The sequence below is a fragment of the Salmo salar genome, chromosome ssa19 (assembly GCF_905237065.1).
Source record: "Salmo salar chromosome ssa19, Ssal_v3.1, whole genome shotgun sequence".
NCBI classification, from domain to species: domain Eukaryota; kingdom Metazoa; phylum Chordata; class Actinopteri; order Salmoniformes; family Salmonidae; genus Salmo; species Salmo salar.
In genome coordinates, this window is record NC_059460.1 from 35181867 (window position 1) to 35204629 (window position 22763).

The 22763-nt window shown below is 45.5% G+C and overlaps 1 protein-coding gene across 1 annotated transcript in view; it reads left to right on the plus strand.

Moving 5' to 3' along the window:
• Positions 1–22763, plus strand: part of b3galnt2 (beta-1,3-N-acetylgalactosaminyltransferase 2) — a 28537-nt gene that overhangs the window by 2913 nt on the left and 2861 nt on the right. The window contains exons 2-9 of the mRNA XM_014157917.2: positions 7828–7963; positions 9788–9888; positions 16689–16888; positions 19072–19167; positions 19266–19376; positions 19573–19651; positions 20104–20287; positions 22095–22220. Of these exons, the coding sequence (XP_014013392.1) occupies positions 7828–7963; positions 9788–9888; positions 16689–16888; positions 19072–19167; positions 19266–19376; positions 19573–19651; positions 20104–20287; positions 22095–22220 (1033 nt within the window). The remainder of the gene's footprint in view (positions 1–7827; positions 7964–9787; positions 9889–16688; positions 16889–19071; positions 19168–19265; positions 19377–19572; positions 19652–20103; positions 20288–22094; positions 22221–22763) is intronic.

Below are 22763 nucleotides of genomic sequence, written 5' to 3' on the forward strand. Positions count from 1 at the left end.
GTAGGAGTGGCCATGACCCGTCTAGATTCTAAGGATAACTCTAGCTGCTATAACGACACCAACAGTGATCAGTGCAAATTCCTCATTTGTTACATTAGATAACTCTGTTCTATCGCCCACGAGACATATTCTCAGTGAAACTGGACTTGTTAACCCCAACCATTCCTCCAGATATTTCAAAACATCCATCCAGAAAGGTAGCACTAATGTACATTCCCATATTGCGTGGAATAATGTCCCAGTGTCTTTTTGGCATTTCCAACACAGAGTTGTTGGTCAGTCCCATCTGAAGCGTTGTTGGGGTCCTATAAAACTTATGTAGTGTCTTTTTATATTGAGTAAGTTTCCTCCTGGCTTCCCTTATGTTCCTCCTTGAGCTGGACAAGATCTTCAACCAGGTGTCATCCTCAATTTCACACTTAAGGTCAATTTGCCATATTGTTCTGAGGTTTTTAGTCTTTACCCTGCTGATGACTAAATATTGAGTATAAAATGGCTGCTTTACGTTTGGGTAATTCCAAATACTCAGCTACTGTGTTCTTTCCTGGATGTTGTTGATAGCCAGTTAACAAACATTCTCAATTGTACATTTTTCCCGAAATGTCCCTTGTCTCAAAAATATATATTTTTTTACCAAATCTGAGTATGACATTAAAACATCTTCATTGTACAGATCACCTTTAGTATGAATTCCTTTCATTAGCCACTGTTTCCAGTACACAATCTTATTTCCTATCCGTAGTCTAGGATTGTGCACAATGTGAAATTCCACATATCTAGTGTACTGTTCTCCACACCTCTTGAGTATAATAAAATTGGGTTGTGAGTTTCAACAGACCTCTCCTCTGTAAGACTATGTTGCAGAGTATCAACAGGGGTGAAAGGATAACTTTGTTCCCATTCTATTGTTATCCAATCCAAGCCAGCATCCCTTTTGCCCCAATGATTTGCCAATTTAGCCATTTAAAATCATAAATGGTACAATGTAACATCTGGTGAAGCCAAGCCTCTTACATCCCTTGGTGAGCACATCTTCTTCATATTAATCCTGTTTTTTTTTTTTTTCCACAAAAAGTATTTAGTTAATTTGTCATATTGTTTAAAATACCAATCTGGAATATTCATAGGTAACATGGATGTGCATTGTGTCAAGAAGCAGTGCGGCTTGGCGGGGTCGTGTTTCGGAGGATGCATGGCTCTCGACCTTCGCCTCTCCCGAGTCCGTACAGGAGTTGCCGCGATGGGACAAGACTGTAATTACCAATTAGATATCACGAAATTGGAGAGGAAAGAAAGGCTGGAATGTCAGCTGTAAGGCACTACACAGGGTGGTGATTATGTCCCAGTAAATCTCTGGGGCCGAGCTTCCTGCCATCCAGAACCTCTATACCAAGCGGTGTCAGAGGAAGGCCCTAGAAATGGTCAGACTCCAGCCACCCAAGTCATACTGTTCTCTCTGCTACCTCACGGCAAGCTGTACCGATGCACCAAGTCTGGAACCAACAGGACCCTGAACAGCTCTACCCCCCAAGCCATAAGACTGCTAAACTAGACTGCTAATTAGCTAATCAAATGGCTACCAGGACTACCTGCATTGACCCTTTTTAGCACTAACTCTCTTGCACTGACTCTATACTAACACACACTGGACTCTACCCAACACACTGGACTCTACCCCGTGCACACACACATGTATAGTGACTCCACACACACACTTTCATACTCACCACATGCGTTGCTGCTACTGTCTTATCTATCCTGCTGCCTAGTCACTTTATGTGTGTGTATATATACACAGATACCTCAACTACCTCCTACCCCTACACATTGATTCTGTACTGGTCCTCTGTCTATAACCACGTTATTACCTGGTCCTCTCTGTATGTAACCATGGTGTTGCCTGGTCCTCTCTGTATGTAACCATGGTGTTGCCTGGTCCTCTCTGTATGTAACCATGGTGTTGCCTGGTCCTCTCTGTATGTAACCATGGTGTTGCCTGGTCCTCTCTGTATGTAACCATGGTGTTGCCTGGTCCTCTCTGTATGTAACCATGGTGTTGCCTGGTCCTCTCTGTATGTAACCATGGTGTTGCCTGGTCCTCTCTGTATGTAACCATGGTGTTGCCTGGTCCTCTCTGTATGTAACCATGGTGTTGCCTGGTCCTCTCTGTATGTAACCATGGTGTTGCCTGGTCCTCTCTGTATGTAACCATGGTGTTGCCTGGTCCTCTCTGTATGTAACCATGGTGTTGCCTGGTCCTCTCTGTATGTAACCATGGTGTTGCCTGGTCCTCTCTGTATGTAACCAAGGTGTTGCCTGGTACTCTCTGTATGTAACCATGTTTATATTTTTCACTGTGTATTTTCTTCCTCGTCACTATTGTATTTTTTATTTGTGACTCTGGTTTGACCACAGATAGTGGTTACCTGGAAAGTCCATCTGCGTTGCAGTTCAGTTCTGACTTGTGGTACTTGATGTCGTAGGTGTGTGCTGACGATAACAAACCCCACCTTTTTGTTTTCTGCTGGCTGCAAGTGACAGAATCCTAGTATGTGACAAATTGTATTTGTCACATGCGCCGAACATACAACAGGTGTAGACCTTACCGTGAAATGCTGACTTACAAGCCCTTAACCAACAATGCAGTTAAAAAAATAGAGTTAAGAAAATATTTACCAAGTAAACAAAAGTAATAAAATCTTAAAGTAACACAAGAAAATAACTATAACGAGGCTATGATACCAGTACAAGGGGTACTGGTATCGAGTCAATGTGTGGGTACAGGTTAGTCCAGGAAATGTATAAAGTGACTATACATAGATACTAAACAGCAAGTAGCAGCAGTGTAAAAACAATGGGGGGGATCAGTGTAAATAGTCTTGGTGGCCATTTGATTAATTGTTCAGCAGTCTTATGGCTTGAGGGTAGAAGCTGTTAAGGAGCCTTTTTGTCCTAGACTTGGTGCTCTGCTACCGCTTGCCGTGCGGTAGCAGAGAGAACAGTCTATGACTTTGGTGACTGCAGTTTTTTGACAATTTTTTTGGGGGGGTTTTCCTCTGACACAGCCTAGTATACAGGTCCTGGATGGCAGGAAGCTTGGCCCCAGTGATGTACTGGGCCGTACACACTATCCTCTGTAGCGCCTTACGGTGTGATGCCAAGCAGTTGCCATACCAGGCGGTGATGCAACCGGTCAGGATGCTCTCGATGGTGTAGCTGTAGAACTTTTTGAGGATCTGGGAACCCATGCCAAATAATTTCAGTCTCCTGAGGGGGAATAGGCTTTGTCCTTCCCTCTTCACAACTGTCATGGTGTGTTTTGGACCATGATAGTTTGTTGTGGACACCAAGGAACTTGAAGCTCTCAACCTGCTCCAGTACAGCCCTGTCGATGAGAATGGGGGTGTTATCGGTCCTCCTTTTCCTGTAGTCCACGATAATCTCCTTTTTCTTGCTTGCATTGAGTGAGAGGTTGTTGTCTTTGAACCACATTTCCAGGTCTCTGACCTCCTCCCTATAGGCTGCCTCATTGTTGTCGGTGATCAGGCCTGTTGTGTCGTCAGCAAACTTAATGATTGTGTTGGAGTCGTGGGTGAACAGGGAGTACAGGAGGGGACTAAGCATGCACCCCTGAGGGGCCCCAGTATTGAGGATCAGCGTGGCAGATGTGTTTTTGCCTACCCTTACCAGGGTATTCGGCATGATGGTGTTGTGAGCCATGACCAGCCTTTCAAAGCACTTCATGGCTACCGACGTGAATGCTACTGTGCGGTAATCATTTAGGCAGGTTAACTTCGATTTCTTGGGCACAGGGACTATGGTCTTTTTGAAACATGTAGGTATTACAGACTTGGTCAGGGAGAGGTTGAAAATGTCAGTGAAGACACTTGCCAGTCGGTCTGTGTATGCTTTGAATACACATCCTGGTAATCCGTTTGGCCCCTCGGCTTTGTGAATGTTGACCTGTTTAAAGGTCTTTCTCAGATCGGCTATGGAGAGCGTGATCACACAGTCGTCCGGAACAACTGTCGCTCTCATGCATGCTTCAGTGTTGCTTGCCTCGAAGCGAGCATAAAAAGGCATTAAGCCCGTCTGGTAGGCTTGCGTCACTGGGCAGCTCATGGCTGGGTTTCCCTTTTATAGTCCGTAATAGTTTTCAAGCCCTGCTACATCCGACGAGCATCAGAGCCGGTGTAGTAGGAGTCAATCTTAGTCCTGTATTGATGCTTTGCCTGTTTTGATGGTTCGTCTGAGGGCATAGCAGGATTTCTTATAACAGTCCGGATTAGTGTCCCACTCCTTGAAAGCGGCAGCTCTAGCCTTTTAGCTCAGTGCGGATGTTGCCTGTAACCCATGGCTTCTGGTTGGGATATGTACATACGGCCGCTGTTGGGACGACGTCGTCAATTCACTTATTGATGAAGCTGGTGACTGAGGTGGTGTAACTCCTCAAAGCCATTGGATGAATCCCAGAACATATTCCAGTCTGTGCTGCAAAACAGTCCTGTAGCTTAGCATCAACGTCATCTGACCACATCTGTATTGAGCGAGTCACTGGTACTTCCTGTTTTTAGTTTTCGCTTGTAAGCAGGAATCAGGAGGATAGAATTATGGTCAGATTAGCCAAATGGAGGGCGAGGGAAAGATTTATGCATCTCTGTGTGTGGAGTAAACATGGTCAAGAGCTTTTTTTCCCCCTCTGGTTGCACATTTAATGTGCTGGTAGAAATTAGATAAAACTATTTAAGTTTCTTGTCAACAGACGATGATTTGTTAGAAGGGTGAACTTCCTCCCGTACAGATACTGGTGAAACTTACTCACTCCAAAAACGATGCCTAGGGCTTCTCGTTTCATCTCTGCGTTGTTACTTTCTGCTTTGTTCAATGTCCTCGATGCAAATGCGATCGGCTTCTCTTCCCCCGGAAGGCATAATATGGGACACGACACCATAGGGACTGGCATCACAAACTAGTTGGATGTGCATTGACTGGTCAAAGTGTCAGTGCCTCGTTTGAGTAGTGTTTCCTTGGTTTTCAGGAATGCTTCCTTGTTCTGTCCAATGTAATGTAATGGATGCAGTGGCTAAGCGTCCGTAGTAATTCAATAACCCCAGGAAAGAACGCAGATGGCTGAGGATCTGGGGCATCCAAGATAGCCTTGACCTCAGACGGAGCCTTGTGAAGGTCCGAGGCGTTCAACTGCTGATGCACATTTTCACGAACTAGCAATATCTGTAAAGGTTCTGGAGATGGTCCTCTCCGTCTTTCCCAGTAACGAGGATGTCATCCAGGTAGCATTGTACTCCTGGCAATCCACTCAAGATCTGGTCCATCGCCCTCCGGAACAGCGCTGGCACACTTGTGATTACATACGATAGACGACAGCTCCTGAAGACGGTCAGCAGCTCCTTTGACTTTGCATCTACGGGTATCTGTTAGTAGGGTTGTGACCCACAGCTAAACCTGCTGAAAGATTGTCGATGTGTGGATACTGTGACTGACTGTTAGCATTTCACGGTAAAGTCTACACTTGTTGTATTTGGCGCATGTGGCAAATAAAGTTTGATTTGACTAAGTCTCCACATATCCTGATTCGACCATCCGTCTTTAGGACTGGCAGATGGGTGTGGCCCATTCAGTCACCTTGACCGGCTCCAGTACTTTGTTCTTAACTAGTGTCCAAGTCAGCCTCGACTTTTGGTCTGATAGGATAAGGTACGGGCCGTACTTTCAGAAACTTTGGTTTGCTGTCAGGCTTAATGCCAAGCTTCACTGTTATGTATTTCATGCAACCCTGCTCTGCATGAAATACTCCTCCATGTTTCTTTAAGATGGTGGCTAGGCCTGTGTTTCCATGTGTCTTTGTACACACTGATGACCACTCATGTTATTTGATCCACCCGTGAACGTCCCTGTAGTGATTGGATAGTCTACTTTCACAACGTTACTGGGCAGCTTTTCACCTTGTCTATTGAACTGAACTGTGACCTCAGTGATGCCTCTCACACACAGCAGATTAACCTGTGTTAAGTCTTTAATACAATGTGTGCTGGCTGAAGTGGTAGGTGTTAGTGTCATTTTGTAGACTGTGTCTAACACGATACAGCTGCCCCTGTGTCAGTCTCCAATACACACTGGTTGCCACTTTAACAAGGGAGAGAAATAGTAGCCATGCAGACCCCAGCAACACTTTAGGATTTTCAGTGTGACTTCCTCATCACCTCAGGTTTCTCCCGCCTCATGTCTTACTTTTTGTTGGAATGTTTCTTGTTTTCTCTGAGCGCTTTTTTTTTTTTTTTCTGCAGGCTCATTCAACGTGGCACTTTTTTTATTTTTTTAAACCACAGGCTTGATAATCCACGTCCTTACGCCAGCACGTCCTTACGCCAGCACGTCCTTACGCCAGCACGTCCACGTCCTTTCACCAGCACGTCCTTGCACCAGCATATCAGCCTGATGTCTCACTTTGCCATGTCCCTTGATTTCCCTGTCTCTGATTTTCAGTTGCAACTCTGAAGTTTTTCCTCATGAACTCAACTGAGTCTCTTTTTAGCATCTAGTTCCATAGACGTACTGATTTCAATGGCACTTGTCAAGGTCAGATGACTTTCAGTCAATAGTCTTTTTTTTGTGTAGCTTCACTCCGCAGCCCACATACTAGTATGTCTCTAACGATGTAATTTAGACCAGCGTTAAACTCCGTGCTCTGGTAGGTAAACGCAGCAGCAAATATTGTCACTGATTCTCCCTCTTTCCGATTTCTTCTGTGGAACCTTTCAACAATAACTAGTGGTTTTGGGTGAAAAGTGTCCTTTTCAGTATTTCCACAATATCCCCATATGTCTTATTACCAGCCCTGTGTGCCTGTAGCAGGCTGCATAGTAAATGAATTGTCTGTAGCCCCATAACTCAAATCTAGGCACAATTTTGTCCTCATCTGTCATTTGCAAGAACAAAATATTCAAACCATTCTGGATATGAGCTCTACTACTCAACGCTTTCATCACGCTGTCCAATGTTTACAACAATCCCGGCCATTTTCCGTTTCTCAATAGGCTCCTGATTTGTCATTCACTTCGATATTGTCCTTAACCACGGCAAGATTTTCCTCCGTCATGTGATCTTCATTCACTTCACTCACTGACGTTTCATCAACTTCGCTCGTTTAGCAGTTTTTTAATTCCCAAGTTTGTTTTAATCACGTTGTTTTCCTGCTTTGATGTCTGCCTCAAATCATTTTCTTCCGTCCGTGACGATGATAACTCTCTCTTAACTAGCTCGATTTATGTATTTACCTCTGTTAGCAATACACTGTGCTAACGTTAACCAACTTCTTCTGGACAGAATTGTTCCACTAGGTTCAGACTTACTCGTCGCCAATCTTCTGTTACGTCTCATGGGTTTCATAACCACGTCTTTTATAATAATTAAATCATGTTGACAGGAATCAGTTCAACCGTTTCCCAGCTAGCAACGAGCAATTGGCATGCAGGCGGCCCTCCCAAAGTGATAATGGTTCCCCGTCAGCAGACTTGCTCGGTGGCCTTGATGGCGGGGCGCCTGCTTTTAAATCCAATTTGCCCCATTTTAGAGTAGCAAATCGACCCATTTTAGAGATGCAAATCTCGTCATAAGTGGCAAACTCTCCTCTCCCGCTGGTGGTAAGACTTCATAGCCATCTGCTTTAGGAATGTATTTTCCAGATTTAAATATAATGTAGTCTAGGTGAAGTTTTAAAATGGACTGTCTATACATGGTTCACATTTTACATGAATCCCCCCTTTCCCCACGTGTTTACGTGTTCTGGTAATGATTTTGTCTTGACAGATGAGGACTCGGCAGCATCTCCCTGTGGTGAGGTGCTGGTGGGGGTGTTGTCTTCCAGACATCACTATGATCTCAGACAGGCTATAAGACAGACGTGGTTGGGATACCTCCGGGACCATACACACTACCGACACAGGTATGGATCATAGACATATATACACTACACGTGTGTTTTATATACATTGGTCTGAGTCGGGATACTGGTCAAAACTAATCCACTAATATTAAGTGATGGGGTCCCATTTGGGATACAGATAGCATTATATATGTGTGTGTATGATACAGAGGGAGTGACATGGCCTTCAGCAACCCATAGTAACCATGGTAACTGAAGAGAAGTGCCTTGGCAAATGACTGAGTGTGTCTGAAATGGCACCCTATTCCCTATATAGTGCACTACTTTAGACCAGAGCCCTATGGCACCCTATTCCCTATATAGTGCACTACTTTAGACCAGAGCCATATGGCACCATATTCCCTATATAGTGCACTACTTTAGACCAGGGCCCTATGGCACCCTATTCCCTATATAGTGCACTATTAGGTTATCTGGCCAAAAGTAGTGCAACAAAGTGCATTCGGAAAGTATTCAGACCCCTTGACTTTTTCCACATTTTGATACGTTACAGCCTTGTTCTAAAATTGATGATTTTATTTTACTTAATCCATCTACACATAATGAAGCAAAAACACGTTTTTAAACATTTTGGCAAATGTATTAAAAACAGATACCTTAAGTATTCAGACACTTTGCTATGAGACTCCAAAATTAAGCTCAGGTGTATCCTGTTTCCATTGATCATCCTTGATGTTTGTACAACATGATTGGAGTCCATCTGTGGTAAATTCAATTGATTGACATGATTTGGAAAGACACACACCTGTCTATATAAGGTCCCACAGTTGACAGTGCATGTCAGAGCAAAAACCAAGCCATGAGGTTGAATGAATTGTCTGTAGAGCTTCGAGACAGGATTGTTTCGAGGCACAGATCTGGGGAAGGGTACCAAAACATTTCTGAGGACAACCATCTCTGCAGCACTCCACCAATCAGGTCTTTATGGTAGAGTGGCCAGACGGAAGCCAATCCTCAGTAAAAGGCACATGACAGCACGCTTGGAGTTTGCCAGAAGGCACCTAAAGACTTTCAAACCATGAGAAACAAGATTCTCTGGTCTGATGAAACCAAGATTGAACTCTTTGGCCTGAATGCCAAGCATCACGTCTGGAGGAAACCTGGCATCATCCCTAAGGTGAAGCATGGTGGTGGCAGCATGCTGTGGGGATGTTTTTCAGCGGCAGGGACTGGTCAGGATCGAGGGAAAGCTGAACGGAGCAAAGTACAGAGAGAACCTTCACTAGAACTTTCAGAACCTCAGACTGGGGCGATGGTTCACCTTCCAACAGGACAACGACCCTAAGCACACAGCCATGACAATGCAGGAGTGGCTTCAGGACAAGGACAAGTCTCTGAATGTCCTTGAGTGGCCCAGCCAGAGCCCGGACTTGAACCCGATCTAACATCTCTGGAGAGACCTGAAAATAGCTGTGCAGCAACACTCCCCATCCAATCTGACAGAGCTTGAGAAGAATGGGAGAAACTCGCTTGTAGCGTCAAACCCAAGAAGACTCGAGGCTGTAATCGCTGCCAAAGGTGCTTCAACAAAGTACTGAGTTATTTATTTTATACATTTCTCAAAATGTCATTATGGAGTATTGTGTGTAGATTGAGATTTTAATTTTCTTTATTAATTTTAAAATAAGGCTGTAACACAAAAACAAAAGTGTGGAAATAGTCAAAGGGGTCTGAATACTTTCTGAATGCACTGTACCATTTGGAAACCTATAACTCATCAGAGGTGATATAATTAGGGAGGGATGACTGTTTTATATGGTGTTATGTTACAGGTATTTTTGTTGTGGTGGTATAGTGTTGTGTTTTATTGTGATGTCGTTTCAGGGTGCAGGTGAAGTTTATCATTGGGAAACATGGCTGTCCCATTCCAGAGGAGGACAGAGAGGATCCCTACTCATGTTCCCTCTTGAACCTCACAGACCCAGGTAGGACCTCACAGACCCCGCCCCCCAGGTAGGACCTACACCAGTACAGCACAGCTTTTAGCTACACCAGTACAGTAGATGACAAAACAGCTTTGGAGGAATATGTGTTATAGAAACAGAGAGCGAAGGATGTCAGTCTGTCTGTAACCAGGTTTCCATCCACTGTATGCGAGTGAAGTATCTCACCGTATAAAAGAAACAAACACTATAGCTGTGATGGAAACAGGAAGTTCCGTTACCATGACGTAAATGCTGGCGGATAATTTGTTCGTTTGACATGGTGGGATCTTTTTTTGTGCAAGAAATTGCGGAGGGAATGTCTTTATGTGCAAATATTGACATAATAACCATCATGTTGAAGTAAACTTGGAGTCATGTGGATGATCTGTTGTGTCGTCGTCCCACTACGACTCAGGAAGCCATGCAGTTTAAACTACAGATGAAATAAGTTCTGATGAACTTCACAGGGGGGTGAAAGAGCCTGGTAATGATCTTGATGCTCCTTTTATAATAAATATCTGGGGTCTTATTCTGGTGACATGATGCTTGACTGCCGTTGGACAAATTCAAATATTCTCATCTATAATAATGTCATCATGTAGACTAGCCTACCCACACTGCATCAGAGCTGTCAAGCCCAAAGTAGGCACTTCTTTTATTTTTTTTATTTTTTTTTAACGGAACAGTTTTTGTGACGACAACTATCGGTAGGGTTGAAAATGCAATGGAAAACCGATTTAAAAAAATAAAAAATTAAATTCTGTACATGAAAACGTAAGTGAAAAAAGTTAATTGCGCATATTGTCTTTAACCTGCTTTTTTTAAATATAAATATTTATACTGCTAAAAAAAAATTAAGGGAACACTTATGTAACTCCAAGTCAATCACACTTCTGTGAAATCAAACTGTCCACTTAGGAAGCAACACTGATTGACAATAAATTTCACATGCTGTTGTGCAAATGGAATAGACAACAGGTGGAAATTATAGGCAATTAGTAAGACACCCCCAATAAAGGAGTGGTTCTGCAGGTGGTGACCACAGACCACTTCTCAGTTCCTATGCTTCCTGGCTGATGTTTTGGTCACTTTTGAATGCTGGCGGTGCTTTCACTCTAGTGGTAGCATGAGTCTACAACCCACACAAGTGGCTCAGAAAGCGGGAGGGGAAAGAAAAATGGAGGGGAATGCTGGGAAAGAAAGCGGGAGATGGGGAGGGAGACGGAGAGACGTTGAATATCACAGGAACATTACACGTTGAATATCACAGGTACATTACACGTTGAATATTACATGTTGAATATAACATCTCTGTCAGATAAAGGTACTTGATTATTCTATCATCTACTGCTGAAGTTAAAAAGCATTGGATTGGGAAGAGTTTTCTTGCACCAGTCTAGGTGTTCATCCTTTTTAAATCCAAGTCACATTAGGATTGATTTATAATATAAACCAAACCTATAGATGTAGGATCTTAATATAAACCAGTTTGCTACAGGAAATGTGAATTATAATTAATGGGCATGTACAGTGCATTCGGAGGGTATTCAGACCCCTTCACTTTTTCCATATTGTTACATTACAGCCTTATTCTAAAATTGACTAAATTAACTGTTTTCCTCATCACACACAATACCCCATCATGACATCACAATTCCCCATCAGGACATCACAATACCCCATAATGTGCAGATAAACATCTTATTACGTAAGTATTCAGACCCTTTGTTATGGGACTTGAAAATGGGCTCCAGTGCAACCTATTGATCATCCTTGAGATGTTTCTACAACATGATTGGAAACCGCTTGTGGTAAATTTAATTGATTGGACATGATTTGGAAAGGCGCACACACCTGTCGAAGGGATTGTCCGTAGAGCTCCGAGACGACAGGATTGTGTTGCTTATGTTTGCATAAAACAATATCCCATAATGACAAAGCAAAAACTGTTTTTTAGAAATGTAAAATTAAATATCACATTTAACATAAGTATTCAGACCCTTTACTGGGTACTTTGTTGAAGCACCTTTGGCAGAGATTACAGCCTGAAGTCTTCTTGGGTATGACGCTACAAGCTTGGCACACCTGTATTTGGGGAGTTTCTCCCATTCTTCTCAAGCTTTGTCAGGTTGGATGGGGAGAGTCGCTGTACATATATTTTCATGTCTCTCCAGAGATGTTTCGACCGGGTTCAAGTCAAAGAATATCTAGTTAACAGAAGAAAAGAAAGAGAAAATCAGGACAGAAGAAAAAGGATATCAAAGTGAAACAGTTCTCTAAAGACACAAGAGACAATAATACAAGAAACAACACTTCTGTAGCTTGTCAACTATGTGTCTGTCTATCCCTGTTCTCTCCTCTCTGCACAGGCCATACAAACGCTTCACACCGCGTGGCCGCTGCCACTCTAACCTGGTGGTCCCAGCGCGCACGACCCACGTGGAGTTCCAGGTCTCCGGCAGCCTCTGGAACTGCCGGTCTGCAGCCAACAAGGCTGAGTTCATCTCAGCCTATGCGACCCTCCAGTCCCTAGACTTCCTGGCGCTGACGGAAACATGGATTACCACAGATAACACTGCTACTCCTACTGCTCTCTCTTCGTCTGCCCACGTGTTCTCGCATACCCCTAGAGCATCGAGCCAGCGGGGTGGTGGCACTGGAATCCTCATCTCTCCCAAGTGGACATTCTCTCTTTCTCCCCTGACCCATCTGTCTATCTCCTCATTTGAATTCCATGCTGTCACAGTTACCAGCCCTTTCAAGCTTAACATCCTTATCATTTATCGCCCTCCAGGTTCCCTTGGAGAGTTCATCAATGAGCTTGACGCCTTGATAAGTTCCTTTCCTGAGGATGGCTCACCTCTCACAGTTCTGGGTGACTTTAACCTCCCCACGTCTACCTTCGACTCATTCCTCTCTGCCTCCTTCTTTCCACTCCTCTCCTCTTTCGACCTCACCCTCTCACCTTCCCCCCCCTACTCACAAGGCAGGCAATACGCTTGACCTCATCTTTACTAGATGCTGTTCTTCCACTAATCTCATTGCAACTCCCCTCCAAATCTCCGACCACTACCTTGTATCACCTTGTATCCTTTTCCCTCTTGCTCTCATCCAACACTTCTCACTCTGCCCCTACTCGGATGGTATTGCGCCGTCCCAACCTTCGCTCTCTCTCTCCCGCTACTCTCTCCTCTTCCATCCTATCATCTCTTCCCTCTGCTCAAACCTTCTCCAACCTATCTCCTGATTCTGCCTCCTCAACCCTCCTCTCCTCCCTTTCTGCATCCTTTGATTTTCTCTGTCCCCTATCCTCCAGGCCGGCTCGGTCCTCCCCTCCTGCTCCGTGGCTCGACGACTCACTACGAGCTCACAGAACAAGGCTCCGGGCAGCCGAGCGGAAATGGAGGAAAACTCGCCTCCCTGCGGACCTGGCATCCTTTCACTCACTCCTCTCTACATTCTCCTCTTCTGTCTCTGCTGCTAAAGCCACTTTCTACCACTCTAAACTCCAAGCATCTGCCTCTAACCCTAGGAAGCTCTTTGCTACCTTCTCCTCCCTCCTGAATCCTCCTCCCCCTCCCCCCCCTCCTCCCTCTCTGCGGATGACTTCGTCAACCATTTTGAAAAGAAGGTTGACGATATCCGATCCTCGTTTGCTAAGTCAAACGACACCGCTGGTCCTGCTCACACTGCCCTACCCTGTGCTTTGACCTCTTTCTCCCTCTCTCTCCAGATGAAATCTTGCGTCTTGTGACGGCCGGCCGCCCAACAACCTGCCCACTTGACCCTATCCCCTCTCTTCTCCAGACCATTTCCGGAGACCTTCTCCCCTTCCTCACCTCGCTCATCAACTCATCCTTGACCGCTGGCTACGTCCCTTCCGTCTTCAAGAGAGCGAGAGTTGCACCCCTTCTGAAAAAACCTACACTCGATCCCTCCGATGTCAACAACTACAGACCAGTATCCCTTCTTTCTTTTCTCTCCAAAACTCTTGAACGTGCCGTCCTTGGCCAGCTCTCCTGCTATCTCTCTCAGAATGACCTTCTTGATCCTAATCAGTCAGGTTTCAAGACTGGGCATTCAACTGAGACTGCTCTTCTCTGTGTCACGGAGGCTCTCCGCACTGCTAAAGCTAACTCTCTCTCCTCTGCTCTCATCCTTCTAGACCTATCTGCTGCCTTTGATACTGTGAACCATCAGATCCTCCTCTCCACCCTCTCCGAGTTGGGCATCTCCGGCGCGGCCCACGCTTGGATTGCGTCCTACCTGACAGGTCGCTCCTACCAGGTGGCGTGGCGAGAATCTGTCTCCGCACCATGCGCTCTCACCACTGGTGTCCCCCAGGGCTCTGTTCTAGGCCCTCTCCTATTCTCGCTATACACCAAGTCACTTGGCTCTGTCATATCCTCACATGGTCTCTCCTATCATTGCTATGCAGATGACACACAATTAATCTTCTCCTTTCCCCCTTCTGATAACCAGGCGGCGAATTGCATCTCTGCATGTCTGTCAGACATATCAGTGTGGATGACGGATCACCAGCTCAAGCTGAACCTCGGCAAGACGGAGCTGCTCTTCCTCCCGGGGAAGGACTGCCCGTTCCATGATCTCGCCATCACGGTTGACAACTCCCTTGTGTCCTCCTCCCAGAGTGCTAAGAACCTTGGCGTGATCCTGGACAACACCCTGTCGTTCTCCACTAACATCAAGGCGGTGACCCGATCCTGTAGGTTCATGCTCTACAACATTCGCAGAGTACGACCCTGCCTCACACAGGAAGCGGCGCAGGTCCTAATCCAGGCACTTGTCATCTCCCGTCTGGATTACTGCAACTCGCTGTTGGCTGGGCTCCCTGCCTGTGCCATTAAACCCCTACAACTCATCCAGAACGCCGCAGCCCGTCTGGTGTTCAACCTTCCCAAGTTCTCTCACGTCACCCCGCTCCTCCGCTCTCTCCACTGGCTTCCAGTTGAAGCTCGCATCCGCTACAAGACCATGGTGATTGCCTACGGAGCTGTGAAGGGAACGGCACCTCCGTACCTTCAGGCTCTGATCAGGCCCTACACCCAAACAAGGGCACTGCGTTCATCCACCACTGGCCTGCTGGCCCCCTACCTCTGAGGAAGCACAGTTCCCGCTCAGCCCAGTCAAAACTGTTCGCTGCTCTGGCACCCCAATGGTGGAACAAGCTCCCTCACGACGCCAGGACAGCGGAGTCAATCACCACCTTCCGGAGACACCTGAAACCCCACCTCTTTAAGGAATACCTAGGATAGGATAAAGTAATCCTTCTAACCCCCCCCTTAAAAGATTTAGATGCACTATTGTAAAGTGGTTGTTCCACTGGATATCATAAGGTGAATGCACCATTTTGTAAGTCGCTCTGGATAAGAGCGTCTGCTAAATGACTTAAATGTAATGTAAATGTAAGTCCAGGCTCTGGCTGGGCCGCTCAAGGACATTCACTCCTGCATTGTCTTGCTGTGTGCTTAGGGTCGTTTTCCTGTCTGAGGTCCTGAGCGCTCTAGAGAAGGTTTTCATCAAGGATCTCTCTGTACTTTGCTTTGTTCATCTTTCCCTCGATTCTGACTAGTTTCCCAGTCCCTGCTGCTGGAAAACATCCCCACAGCATGATGCTGCCACAACTGTGCTTCACCATAGGGATGGTGCCAGGTTTCCTCCAGATGTGACACTTGGCATTCAGGCCAACTGGTTCAATCTTGTTTCTCATGGTCTGAGAGTCTTTAGGTGCCTTTTGGCAAACTCCAAGTGGGCTGTCATGTGCTTTTTACTGAGGAGTGGCTTCCGTCTGGCCACTCTACCTTAAAGGCCTGATTGGTGGAGTGCTGCAGAGATGGTTGTCCTTCTGGGTTCTCCCAGGTTCTCCCATCTCCACAGAGGAACTCTGGCGCTCTGTCAGAGTGACCATTGGATTCTTGGTCACCTCCCTGACCAAGGCCCTTCTCCCCCGATAGCTCAGTTTGGCCAGGCAGCCAGCTCTAGGAAGAGTCTTGGTGGTTCCAAACTGCTTCCATTTAAGAATGATGGAGGCCACTGTGTTCTTGGGGACCTTCAATGCTGCAGAAATGTTTTGGTACCCTTCCCCAGATCTGTGCCTCGACACAATCCTGTCTCTGAGCTCTACAGACAATTCATTCAACCTCATGGCTTGGGTTTTGCTCTGACATGCACTGTCAACTGTGGGACCTTATATAGACTGGTGTGTGCCTTTCCAAATCATGTCCAATTAAATTAATTTACCACAGATGGACTCCAAGTTGTAGAAACATCTCAAGGATGATCAATGGAAACAGGATGCACTTGAGCTCAACTTCGAGTCTCATAGCAAAGTGTTTGAATACTTATATAAATAAGGTATGTTTTTATTTTTAATACATTTGCCAAAATGTCTAAAAATGTGTTGCTGCTTTTGTGTGTAGATTGATGAGGAACATTAGAGATTAAATCTATTTTAGAATAAGGCTGTAACGTAAAGTCAAGGGGTCCGAATACTTTCTGAATGCCCTGTATAATAACCTTGCTCCCCTGCAGTATTCAGTGTTTTTGGGTGTGGGGTTGCGGTGTGGCGATGGGCCGTTCCTCATCTTCTCTGGGGGGAGTAGAGGAAATACTTTAGATTCACTCCGTCTTTCTCCCTCCGCTCCGTCTCACGTCTTTCCTCGCCTCCTTGGATCGTCACATCACTTCCGTCTGACGGTGAGGAGAGAAGTCAAGAAACTGAATAAAGCCTTCAAGATTCTCTCTGTCTGTCTCTCTCACTCTCTCTGTCTCTCTCTCAGCTCCAGGGCAGGATAAGGAGATGGAGCTGGTGGAGGTGTCTGACTCGTCTGCCCTTGTACCTGGGGAGGTCTCCTCTGTGGCCCTGGACTTCAAGGTCCTCCACCCCCTAGTCATCACCAGGTTGGGGGTGTTCCCCACTGGACCTCACATGGAGATAGAGGGCAATGTCACCGTCAGGCTGCTGCAGCTGGAACAACAGGTAGTGTGGAGCCTAGCAGTAGAACCCGACAGTAGAACCCGACAGTAGAACCCGACAGTAGAACCCGACAGTAGAAACCGACAGTAGAACCCAGATCAAGGGGAATGTCACCATCAGGCTGTGAGTGAAGTCATATTTTAGAATAAGTCTGTAACGTTACAATGTGGAAAAAGTCAAGGGGTCTGAATACTTTCCGAAGGCGCTGTACGTACAGCATTGTATATGGTTTATATGCAGCATTGTATATGGTTTTATATGCAGCATTGTACATAGCTAGTGAACAACACTTTTCTTAAAGTGGGTGAGGTGGTTGATGGAGTGGCTTTTATTGGTAGAAAGGAATCGTTGTTATTGCCTTAAAGATAGTATTAAATCGATGGCAAAAATATGTATGCTAGCAGAATAGTTAATATCTCCCTGTTTGTTGATAGTAATATTGTGTTTCCAGGTCTAATTTAACATGTCTGGTAAAGTGTCAAGCCTCAGCTACCTATTCCAACTAAAATGAGCTCCAAAAAAAGTGAATTATGACAAAAATATTGTTTTGTGTGATTAGCAATAAAACGTCAAAAATATAGACCCGTTCCAATTCAGCGAGTTGTCAAAGGGGACAACCCGGTGTTGGTCATTATAATGCTAAACAATGCATTCTGAAATATTAAACATCTCTTGCACGCTCGCCTTGGGTGAGTTGAGGCCATTCTACTCCGTCGGTTTTTAGACAGAATGTCGCGGCAACACCCACCTTGTCTTGCTTGTTTTTACTACATTTAAGAAAGTACACTATGACGACCTTTTAAACATTGCCTGCTGAGCATTCTCAGTAGGAACATAATATTGTAGGGCTTCCCTCGTGATGGGGCTGGAGGCCAGGGCTTCTCTCGTGACGGGGCTAGCGCCCAGGGCTCTCCAAACTGCCACCAGTGGAGCGTGCTTTGTTGTTGCTTTCACAAGTTAAAATGGGTATTTGTTAAATCCATATTAATTCCTAGTGTTTCACCATTCTCTTACCTCTTTAATTTCAACATTTGAAAATACATTTCTGAATCATGTTTGATACAGGCTACATTGTTACGTTTTCATTTGCCTTTTCTTCCCTCAGTGGATTCGATGTTTTATAGTGCACATGAGCATTCGCAACACTCACGATGTAGAAGTTCAGATTTTTTTTATTTCGTTAAAATGTAGACCTATTTGTGTGCTGTTTAGTCCTGAGAACTTCTCCGTCTTGTCACTGAACGCAGGCGTGTAGATGTACCTGGCCTGCGCGCCAGAATAGGTGTGGCCAAATGTTTCTAAGTGCCCGTTTTTGGGAAGTTCTGGGCGGTTCACGTTTGGTAACTCATTGGGAAGGCTGCGTTTGAGCCCAAGAGACCCCATTTTTGCTTTTATAGTTAGGACAGGTTTTTCCTAAACGGAGGCCTTTTTTCTTTTGATTGCTGACATTGTAAAGTCAAAGTTAATATACTTTTATCACCAGCGCTGTGGAATTAAAGCCAACCACACGTTGAACCGGCCTCCTCCTGAATCGTTGTCCTTGGGACTGTTATGACCCCTGTTTTACAATTGGAAAGAATGTTTGTTTTTCCCATTTGTGGGCGTGGTGGAGAAGAGTTCCTTATGACGTGAATATGGACTCAGAGTGTAGCTGTCCACTGAGTTCAGGCTGTCCGCCAGATAACTTATTGAACGTCAAACTCCTGCTCGCCTGCTGGTGGTAGGAATTTATAGAGATTAGGGAAAGCAAAAAATATCAAGCAGAGGAATGTTTTTGTGTACTGAGTAGTAGAATTGTAGACCAGCGGTAGACTGACCAGCGGCGGTCGGTAGACTGACCAGCGGCGGTCGGTAGACTGACCAGCGGCGGTCGGTAGACTGACCAGCGGCGGTCGGTAGACTGACCAGCGGCGGTCGGTAGACTGACCAGCGGCGGTCGGTAGACTGACCAGCGGCGGTCGGTAGACTGACCAGCGGCGGTCGGTAGACTGACCAGCGGCGGTCGGTAGACTGACCAGCGGCGGTCGGTAGACCGACCAGCGGCGGTCGGTAGACTGACCAGCGGTAGACCGACCAGCAGTAAGGCTCTAGAATAGTAGAGCGTACTGGATACAGAAGGTGAATCTCCAAAGTATTTTTTTTGTGATTCCTCAACCACCACCTGTGTGTGTGTGTGTGTGTGGCAGGAGGCAGTGGTGAAAGCCTGCTTCAGCCCGGTCAGTCCTGGGACAAGTCTGAACGGTGTGTGGTACAAACCAGTGGAGTGGTTCATTCTGCCCAAGGTGAGGTCTATGTCATGGTAAAGTCTTGAAACAGAGAAGGGTAAATACTAATTGTGAATTCTGACTGGACTGTCATGTCCTTCTTCTCTCCTGTCCAGGGCTTTGAGGGGACTCTGGTCTGGGAGAGTCCTGACTTAGCTGGTCTGACTACGGTCAACACATCCCGGGTGAAGCTGAACAGCGGGGGAGGAGTCCTCAAGCTCTCCTCTGTACCTAATAGCTTCCCATTCTTTGTCACAGATATGCTACACTTTGTGTTTGTTCAAAAGTCTTTAAAATATGACAATAGCTAAATCTAGCAATATTTCACAGTTAAATCTCCTGCAAATGTTCATGTGACAGAAATGTATTGTCTCCGATATCTCTCCTGTGTGTCGACAATCTCTCCTGTGTGTGATGTTACAGATTGATGAGGGGACGTTGCCTCACAGGAGTGCTCTGGGCTTCCCAGGGTTAGCTGGAGGGTTCATCTTCAAAATCCACGGTGAGTCCGGTCCAATGGCATGTGACTTCAGAACCAAACAATATGCCAGTTTCTTTGTGTTTAGACCAATCAATATATGAGACATGGTGAGAAGGAGAAGAGTTCATGCAGAAAATAACCAAACATTGAGTGCTATGGGCCTTTGTCAAAAGTAGTGCACTATATAGGGAATAGGGCTCTGGTCTAAAGTAGTGCACTATATAGGGAATAGGGTGCCATAGGGCTGTGGTCTAAAGTAGTGTCCTATATAGGGAAATAGGGCGCTGGTCTAAAGTATCACCCTATCACCAGGCTGCACCAGAACTCAATGTAGGATCTGTTTCTTCAATACTGGATCCATTTGTATTTTCTTTCTCTGTCAGTATGTTTTCTATTCTCTCATTGGTTCTCCCTCCTAGACATGGCCTGTCTGTCAGTATGTTTTCTATTCTCTCATTGGTTCTCCCCCCTAGACATGGCTTCTCTGTGGGAGATGCTACATGGTCGACAGGGGCGGATCCAGAGTCATGGCACCAGACTGCAGATGGAGGACAGGTCTCTGGAGCAGGAGGGTCTGCGATATGGAGACATAGTGTTTGTGGATGTAGTAGATACATACAGGAACGTGCCTTCTAAACTACTGCAGTTCTACAAGTGGTACGTACCCAGTATGACTGGTCTAACCTCACAACTACACTGAGAGTCGCGGTTTCTTTTTGTTAGTGTGGTTTTTGGTCTGCTACACCAGTAACATGGAAATGGACAACTCTCATAGTTTCGCTGTAGTTCGGCTCTGCTGCTCGGCGCTCCTCAGGGCTGCTGTACATCTTTTTTTTTTTATGACGGGAATCGCTGGAACACAGTTTCTCCAATTGTCATAAAGGAAACATGTCTTTGTGTAAATGATTGGTAGAAAACAGAGTGTCTGGAGAGGCACCGCTGAGGCCCTATAGTCCGCTACTGTAGTTAGCTGAAAGGTATAAATTATGAAATTAAGTTCATACGGAAAAAATCGGACTTGGTTTAAAAAGCTCTTTACTAGCTCTGCTACTCTGGAAATCATCAAATAGAAATGAAACATACCAAACTACTGCCCCCAGCCAGCCTGACGCTACTGCCCCCACAGCTGAAAACTGTTGTTGTGATTAAAGAAGCAATAAAACTGGCTGAGTATTTGGAACATCAGCATTTGTGGGTTCGATTACAGGCTCAAAATGGCCAGAAACAAATAACTTTCTTCTGAAACTCGTCAGTCTATTGTTGTTCTGAGAAATGAAGGCTATTCCATATGAGAAATTGGTAAGAAACTGAAGATCTCGTACAACGCTGTGTACTACTCCCTTCACAGAACATTGCAAACAGTCTCTAACCAGATTAGAAAGAGGAGTGGGAGGCCCCGGGGGACAACGGAGCAAGAGGACAAGTACATTAGAGTGTCTAGTTTGAGAAACAGACGTCTCACAAGTCCTCAACTGGCAGCTTTATTAAATAGTACCCGCAAAACACCAGTCTCAACGTCAACAGTGAAGAGGCGACTCCGGGATGCTGGCCTTCTAGGCAGAGTTGCAAAGGCAAAAAGCCATATCTCAGACTGGCCAATAAAAAGAAAAGATTAAGACGGGCAAAAGAACACAGACACTGGACAGAGGAAGATTGGAAAAAAGTGTTATGGACAGACGAATCTAAGATTGAGGTGTTCGGATCACAAAGAAGAACATTCGTGAGACGCAGAAAAAAATGAAAAGATTACGGCGGAGTGAACCATCTGTCAAGCATGGTGGAGGCAATGTGATGGTCTGGGGGTGCTTTGGAGGTGGTAAAGTGGGAGATTTGTACAGGGTAAAAGGGATCTTGAAGAAGGAAGGCTATCACTCCATTTTGCAACGCCATGCCATACCCTGTGGAGGGCCCTTAATTGGAGCCAATTTTCTCCTACAACAGGACAATGACCCAAAGCACAGCTCCAAACAAGGCAAGAACTATTTAGGGAAGAAGCAGTCAGCTGGTATTCTGTCTATAATGGAGTGGCCAGAACAGTCACCAGATCTCAACCCTATTGAGCTGTTGTGGGAGCAGCTTGACCGTATGTGCCCATCAAGCCAATCCAACTTGTGGGAGGTGCGTCAGGAAGCATGGGGTGGAATCTGTTCAGATTATCTCAACAAATTGACAACTAGAATACCGAAGGTCTGCAATGCTGTAATTGCTGCAAATGGAGGATTCTTTGACGAAAGCAAAGTTTGAAGGACACTATTTCAATTAAAAATCGTTATTTATAACCTTGTCAATTTCTTGACTATATTTTTTTTATTCATTTTGCAACTCTTTTCATGTATGTTTTCATGGAAAACAAGGAACTTCTAAGTGACCCCAAACTTTTGAACAGTAGTGTAATTTTGTTGTCTGACAGGTGACTTAATTCATTGTCTGATAGGTGGGTTGATAACTCCCTGCTGTTTTATAGGTCGGTGGGAAACGCTGCGTTTCATTTGCTCCTTAAGACGGATGATGATTGTTATATTGACGTGGACAAGGTTTTAATGAAGATCGACCACGAGGGCCTGAAGAGACGCAACTTCTGGTGGGGGAAGTGAGTACAGATACAGTATGTAGGCAGAGTGTCCGGATACGGTGCGGTAGGCAGAGTGTCCGGATACGGTGCGGTAGGCAGAGTGTCCGGATACGGTGCGGTAGGCAGAGTGTCCGGATACGGTGCGGTAGGCAGAGTGTCCGGATAGGGACGCGGTGTCCGGTGTGTCTGCCTGGATATGTTGATAGCCTGTGTTCACAAAGCGTCAGAGTAGGAGTGCTGATCTAGGATCCTTTTGAAGTTTCTTTGTTCCTGTTCCTCCCCTGGTCCGTCCTGTAGTAGCTGAGTATATATTGGGCGGCAGGTAGCCTAGTGGTTAGAGCGTTGGACTAGTAACTGAAAGGCTGCTGGATTGAATCCCCGAGCTGACAAGGTTAAAAATCTGTCTTTCTGCCCCTGAACAAGGCAGTTAACCCGCTGTTCCCTGGTAGGCCGTCATTGTAAATAAGAATTTGTTCTTAACTGACTTGCCTAGTTAAATGAAGGTTTAAACCAGGGGAATACTGCCTACAGCCTGGACAGTTCTCCAGACTCATTTCGCTC